Below are 7094 nucleotides of genomic sequence, written 5' to 3' on the forward strand. Positions count from 1 at the left end.
GTGGACCCTTAGTCTAACTCTTGTGTTAGTGTACATTTTGACTCAAAATCTGTGTATTAACCTGACTTCATGTTGTTGGTTTTACCCTACAGGTGTGGGATCAGTCATCTGTTTGAAGGACAAAAGACCCTCGTGTCCGCTGTGGAAGAAGTTCATGTTTGAAAAGAGAGAAGATGTAGCGGAGAACCAGTGAGAATGTTACCAACTCATGATGAAACACTGCCACACATCTGTTTTGCCCGATATCCAAAGTGAAAAACCCATGGAGGAAAACAACTGTAGCTGTCAGAACGTAGCGAGCACCAGATAAATAAAGAGATGTCATTAGTATCAGGTTATAGTTTTAAATAAAGGTCAACAAAATGCCATATTAACCACCTGAGCAGGGTTTTTTGCGATGCATTGGAGCATGTGTTCTCTACTCCGAGTAGGGATTAGTAATTATATATAATTTCTTCTTCCACAAAGAAAATCTGAGATGAGTTCTCAAGTTAAGACTACTGGGTTTGGCTTGCTTCATTTAACTCTAGCAGCATTAACTACAATGGATAAGCACAGCCATAGCAAGTGATGCCTATATATTTAGTCATTTTATTCAAAATGCCATTAACACATGTGGCTCATTTCCACATGTGCTGTCTACAGCAGCTACAGATCAGGGCAAATGTGTAGCAGATCACCTGTTGTGACACTGAGTATCACTTCTGGCTCCAGCCCTGTGCTCACATGTTAACACACAATCGTTATTGGCTAATTACAATCATTTTCAGCTCGGTCCTTGGTCAGTAATGCTGACCGGACTCGGCTGAAGCATGAATAAACTGAATCAAAATTATTTAATATATAATCCCTCCCAAAAAATACACTCTGTAGAACCACACACTAAAACTGCACTACCCACAATCCCCAGCAGCAATGGAGCAGGACCTTTCTAAATCTTCAGAACGCTATCTGACTGTAAATAGACGAGACATAATTTTATATATATTAAGAAGGAATTTCAAGGCTGGATAAGCCGTGTCTATTTTTGTTAAAGGAAAAAAAAAAGTGACAGTGTGTCCTCTTGAATGTCCGATGAGTATTCTTTTAATGTCCAAACGTTCTTTATCAAGTGAGTGATTGTATCTCAAACAAACTTGTGTATGCACTTCCATCTGTCAAAGGCAAAACCTCAGTGCTGACCTAAACGACGGGAGGGAAAAAAGATCATGTTTGAAGCTTAAAACATAGTACTTGAGCATTTCTTTTTGTACAATGTCCCCTGCTGTTGTATATAACCCAAAATTGTTTAAAGTGAAGATGAAGAAAAAATCTTTTTGTTTTGTTTTTCTTTTCCCTGATCCGTTAATGGCATGGATATATATATATATCTCGAAAATGAAACGGGGTGTTGTCTTCTGCTTCTGCCTCATTTGGGTTATATTTTTAATCTACATTTTTAAAAACAAAGCACGTGAATAACACTTTCTATCTTTAAACTCTCATGTATTTGCACAGTAAATTCACACAACTATATTATATAACTTTTTTTTTTCTTTCTTTAAGGAATTCTTGGCAAGTTAAAACATCCAGTCCAATCACAACAAATGCTAAAGTCCATCCACGCTCATTCGGTTCACGTGGCTAAGATGGATGCATTTCTGTACATCATGATCTGATGTATAGAAATAGAATATTTTGTGGATTTTAGCAGTATTTTTTGAATGTAAACAAACGAGATGCCAAACTTTAACTTGCCCAGTTTGCCTGTCAACAGTTGGGCGCTCACTAGGAGGATTTCTTCGCCTTTAAGTCCCCTATGATTATTTTTAAGATGGTTAAAATCTTCCTGAATGTATTTTAAAGCCAATACAGCCGATTCGTTGGTCTCAATGTTCAACAACAACAAAAACAAAGCACCAAATGCTTTAAATTGCACATGTCTTCTTCTCTCTATAGGACTCTGTACAAAAGGGTTATCCATCGTATTTGATTTTATTTTTAGATTCTTTTAAATTTGTATTCTCATTCACATGATCTTTAATCATAATGCTGTAACGCTGGATATGATATTGATGTCTGCTAACAAATGTTTAATTAGCGTTCCCTGTAGAGATTTTGTCACAGAGTATTAAATATTATAATCATTGCATTTCACTTCGATTGTGCCTCCTTCTGTTGTGCTTGTGTGTCTCTTTACAAAGACATTTAAACTTATCTCTGAGTGGATAAGCATCATAAAACAGTCACCTCTGAAGCATTTACCCTCTCTGTTTCAAGACGGCCAGTGACACGGCCATTTGTCCACATTCATTGTGTTGGAGAAGGTTTCGTCTATTTATAGGTGTCTGATCCCAGCGCTCAGCCTGCCATTCCAGTCACAGTAGCTGCAGCGGCTGCTTGATCTGAGAGGAACTGAAGAAGAAGCCTTTTTTTTTTTTTTTTTTTTTTTTTTTAACAATAGCATCTGCGTCCTGGGTTAACAATAACTCGTCTAATTGTGTCCTCTGCATGCACGCTGTACACGCTGCGAGACAACACAGACGGCATCTGCTGCTGGTTCGTCCATCGCAATTTATTTAGCAGTAAGACGATCGAGTGCGAGGAGGCTTTAAGTTTATTTAGACCACTCACCTCCCAACCTCGGCTCATTCAGCTCATTTTCACGCGCTGTCACTATTCTTGACCTGGGAGCCCCGAGTGATGGGGGATGATTTGTTAATGGTGCTGAGAGACACATTGTAAGGACGTGTTCAGTGTCTCACGCAGTATGTCTCACCTAGAGCTGTTGACATCCATGAGCTTAGTACCGCAATCCCTGTGATGAATCTCAACAGTGTGAAGAAGACTGAAGATGCCACTTGATGCTCTGGCTTCTTTCAATTCCTATCTATCTATTAAATTAAGTTAACCATTTGTAGGGACCCAGAACCCACTAAACAACCTGAAAATCTGACATTTTGCCATAAATATCATCAATTTGAATTACCTTGATAGAATAAATTAAGTGATTTAATGTAAGAGCAATGCTGTAATGCACTGCTTTGTCTGGCCAAGGTAAGCAGAGCCAAAGATATTATGTGAAGAAGCATGTTAGAAAGGTTGGCGCTAACACAGACCTGACAGGTCAGTAAATAACACATAATGAGCTGGTGCTTTTTCAGGCACTCTCATGCATTTAATCAGATGGGGAACAAGAAATGATTGGCACACAGATCAGAGTTAGAAAGAGACAGTGAATTCAATCTGCAAATGCTTTGCTCTAATACACTGACGTAATCTTTCACAGATCAGGTTTTAGTTCTACATCTTTTGGGTATTTCAAATTCTCAAATTGATTTGTTTTATATTCATTCCCACTGGGTAAATACAGTTTATATTGTATATCTTAAGAAGTATGTTCTTATTTCTGTAAATGTAAAGGCTCACAAGCCTGTCAGTGCTACTGCAAAAGAGGCGGGCAGAAGTTTATCGGTCACACAAACCTCTAATCATATCACTTATGCATTTTTGATTAACCTGTGGCTATCATAAAGATCGGTGTGTCACAGAGGTCGAGTTAGGTAGGCTAGTCCAATGTTCTCCTTTCATTTTGCTTTTATAAATAATGCTGTCTATGGAAAGACTATGGACCAACAGATTGACAGATCACACTCTTGCTTTTGTTTTTACTATACAGCACTCTCATTCACTTACAACAATTGCAGTCAGTAGTTCGTACAGACAAGACAATGCCCTGTGGATAGTCTTGTTTAAAGTGATTAAGTGCTTTCACCTTCAGTCTGCTCTTGATAATCTAGACCAGTTATTCCACTCTCTTTGTCGAATGCCAATCAGGACTCCACAGGGTGAGCGGCTATGTATGAGAGTGTGTGAGCATGCGATACTGTATATGCTGTATGAAGCATCATTTACCTGTCACTTCCTAAAGAGGGCATAGTTTATAAATATCATCCACTGGAGCGGAGGGCGGAGGGCTACAAAAGGCCACCCACAGCCTCCCTATTGTTCACTGGCATCATTGTTGGTCTGACCTCCCAGCTGCTCAGCCATGGTAAGTCTGTGTACTGTGTGTACTGTGTGTGTGTGTGTGTGTGTGTGTGTGTGTGTGTGTGTGTGTGTGTGCAGTGTTTGTTGGGAGGTGTGTCTTATGGCTTTGAGGATGCTGCAATTGTTTTGATGAGATAAGTAACAGTTTTTCACCTGCATATCATTTAAAAGCACAAATATTTAGCATTTTTGCGGGGGGGATGAAAAGATGACATAACTTTTATTTAATTGTTTGCCAGCAGCTGTTTTGCTGTTTAAACTGCTTTTTCTTACAAAGATGCTTAATCCTATTTATTCATCTCTTCTGACATGCAGTTTTATCTGAACAAACGTGTAGTTTCTGCTTCACCTCTCCTGTCTTTGTGCTAAAAAAAGGCCCCCAAGAAAGCCAAGAAGAGAGCAGCAGAGGGAGCCAACTCCAATGTGTTCTCCATGTTTGAGCAGGCCCAGATCCAGGAATTCAAAGAGGTGAATGCTGCTGAAACCACTTTCTATTTCACGGATTTCCGTTTGGCAGAGAACTGCCGAGAAATATCGCAACGGGTGAATTAATATGCGAGTCGGCTCACCAAGGTTCAGGCATTTCTGCATTAAAAAATAAACTGCACAATGCATTACACAGAAAGGTCTCCACTTTCTTTCTTTGTCTTTCTACTTGCATTGTTCATTGTGGCAGTATGCGCACCTGTCTGTTTGCCCGCTTGCTGGCTTGACAGCAGTAAGGCTTGCGGTATGCTGGTATGAGGGACAGTGGTGCCCAGACATCCAGACTTTGTCATCAGTGATTAGGCTGCAGATGAACTGCAGGGCATGCCCAGGATGCCAGACTAAATCCAAGGGGAGGGGGGAGGGTAACGCGTTATAAATACTAAACAGTGTTCATATATAAAGATGGCCTACCAAAAATTTAAGAGAACCCAAAAAAATAAAACTGTTTGATGTGACTCTGGATGCTTTTTTTTTCCTGTGCTCTGATCTCAGGCCTTCACCATCATGGACCAGAACAGAGACGGCTTCATCGACAAGAACGATCTGAGGGACACTTTTGCTGCTTTAGGTATGTGGACACCATTCAAAGAAACACTCAAAGTGTTCATCTTCGCTCATGCCGTGCGTTTACATTGACTCTTTGGTGCTGCAGGACGTCTGAATGTGAAACAAGAAGAGATCGACGACATGCTCAAAGAAGCTCCTGGCCCAATCAACTTCACCGTCTTCCTCACCATGTTCGGTGAGAAGCTGAAAGGTAAAAACTGGCCGGCCAGTAAAAACTACATCTAAGTCATGAACACAGCATTGATGCGAATGTATCTCAGTGCTGTTTTGATGTTCCCAGGTGCCGATCCGGAAGAGACCATCCTCAATGCTTTTAAAGTCTTTGACCCTGAGGGTAAAGGGGTCCTGAGGAAGGACTAGTAAGTGGCTTCTCACATTTGTCACGCGGCATCAGCTTGCATATGCAAATTTATTGCAAGTGAGCAAGCTGCCGCTCACAGTTTGACTCAGTCTGACTGCAGTCATTCATCCTCACACAGCTCAGCTCCACAATGATTAAAAACCATTGTGACCTGTACAGTTCATTCACTTGTGAAAAGAAGTCTCGTCATCTCTACAGCGTTTTTTTTCCCCCTACCTTTTTTTCTCCTCTCCAGCGTGACGCAGATGCTAACGACACAAGCCGACAGATTCTCAGCTGAAGAGGTACATTGCAGTCCCCCAGCCCATGCTAATTATCATCATTATAACAGTTTTGTGAGTGTGGGTGAGTTGAATTGGAAAAAAAAAAATACAAGGATGAACGTCATCATGACGACCACCTGCGTCCACGTCAGACACATTTTCATGCAAAAAAACAAAAACCCCTGAGTGAATCATCTTAAAACCCTTTTTATGCACACTGGGTTATGGGCTGTGTGGGGATAACATCTGATAAAAGTGGTGTTAATGTCTCCCTTTCTGTTGCTTAGATGGAGCAGATGTTTGCTGCCTTCCCCCCGGATGTGGCTGGAAACCTGGACTACAAAAACCTGGTTCACATCATTACTCATGGAGAGGAGAAGGACCAGGAGTGAACCTTCATTTAAATGCATTCGAGAAGTAGAAAGTCAGTTTGTGTACCCAGCTATGACTTGAAACTGACTCACTGCACATAAAGGAAATGTGGACTATTTACTCAGCTTTTATGACACCATTGCTTCTGTATTGTCCTCACTCGAGAGCAGGGGGAGGATCCTGACAAATAGTCTTTTTCCAGCCTGTAAAAATGGGAAGTTTACAGCATCAAACATCATCAAGTGTCGTGCTCTTTTTCTGCTTTATCCACAGCATATCCCCCACATTCACCTGAGACTGATTAAATTATTTTTCCTTATCATTTTCTATACTAATAACCACATGCCTGTTTTTACCATAGCCACTTGTTAGGTCTTTGCTTGACAGTCTAATAAAGATTTTTAAAGCTACGAGAGCTATGATTCTGCTGTTTTTGCTCAGATTATTGAATGCCAGTGTGGGGAAGATGGTACAGACTCGATAAAGCCTGATTTCCAGTGAATTGTCATTACCTATTCAAGGATCATACAATTACTGCCTGAACAGATGACTATACCAGATACTCCTTAAAATCCATGTTAGGTAGTGCATCTGAGTACTTAAGAATAGCGAGCATGTGCAGCTGGTGAGCCTGTAGAATCCAAAACATGCCTGCATCAGTGTCTGTGTGTGCGCAAAAAGTTGGGTGTGTGTTGGATGTGCATGGAAATGTTTGGCTACTGAAACAAAGGGCTTTACTAAGACAAAGCCCTGTTGTTATTTTAGTGTTGTGGTGATGTAAAGAGGGTAATGCTATACTGAGGAGTTGGGGGGGAGGTTGCTCACAAAAGGATGCCATCGAGTGATCCGCACCACCGTCGCCTTACCCGACTTGAGACCTTGGCAGGGTTAAGCAGGGGGTGTAAATCCTTGATTGTTCCAGTTGAAGTGTTAAGGGCAGGGAGGAGCCAGTTCTGACAGCATCAGGCAGGAGTACCGTGGATACTTCATACTGTGGATGAGACGAGACACGT

The 7094-nt window shown here is 41.0% G+C and overlaps 2 protein-coding genes across 5 annotated transcripts in view; both read left to right on the forward strand.

Annotated features, from left to right (window-relative positions):
• Positions 1 to 2136, forward strand: part of cita (citron rho-interacting serine/threonine kinase a) — a 39260-nt gene extending 37124 nt beyond the window's left edge. For all 4 annotated transcript variants that reach the window (XM_086291814.1, XM_086291815.1, XM_086291813.1 and 1 more), the window contains one exon: positions 93 to 2136. In XM_086291814.1, coding sequence (XP_086147940.1) covers positions 93 to 116 — 24 coding nt within the window. In that variant the 3' untranslated portion in view covers positions 117 to 2136. The remainder of the gene's footprint in view (positions 1 to 92) is intronic.
• Positions 2137 to 3988: 1852 nt separating this feature from the next.
• Positions 3989 to 6491, forward strand: myl2a (myosin, light chain 2a, regulatory, cardiac, slow). Its single transcript, XM_086291817.1, has 7 exons — positions 3989 to 4033; positions 4405 to 4497; positions 5011 to 5086; positions 5171 to 5275; positions 5366 to 5444; positions 5682 to 5730; positions 5997 to 6491. Exons 1-7 carry the CDS (start codon positions 4031 to 4033, stop codon positions 6099 to 6101), a joined length of 510 nt encoding a protein of 169 aa, XP_086147943.1. The 5' UTR covers positions 3989 to 4030; the 3' UTR covers positions 6102 to 6491.
• Positions 6492 to 7094: the final 603 nt, after the last annotated feature.

This window comes from Aulonocara sp. 'chitande type north' Nkhata Bay, linkage group LG5 (assembly GCF_057382095.1).
Source record: "Aulonocara sp. 'chitande type north' Nkhata Bay isolate Kocher_YH1m ecotype deep benthic linkage group LG5, A_spYH_male_GT1.1, whole genome shotgun sequence".
Classification (NCBI taxonomy): Eukaryota; Metazoa; Chordata; class Actinopteri; order Cichliformes; family Cichlidae; genus Aulonocara; species Aulonocara sp. 'chitande type north' Nkhata Bay.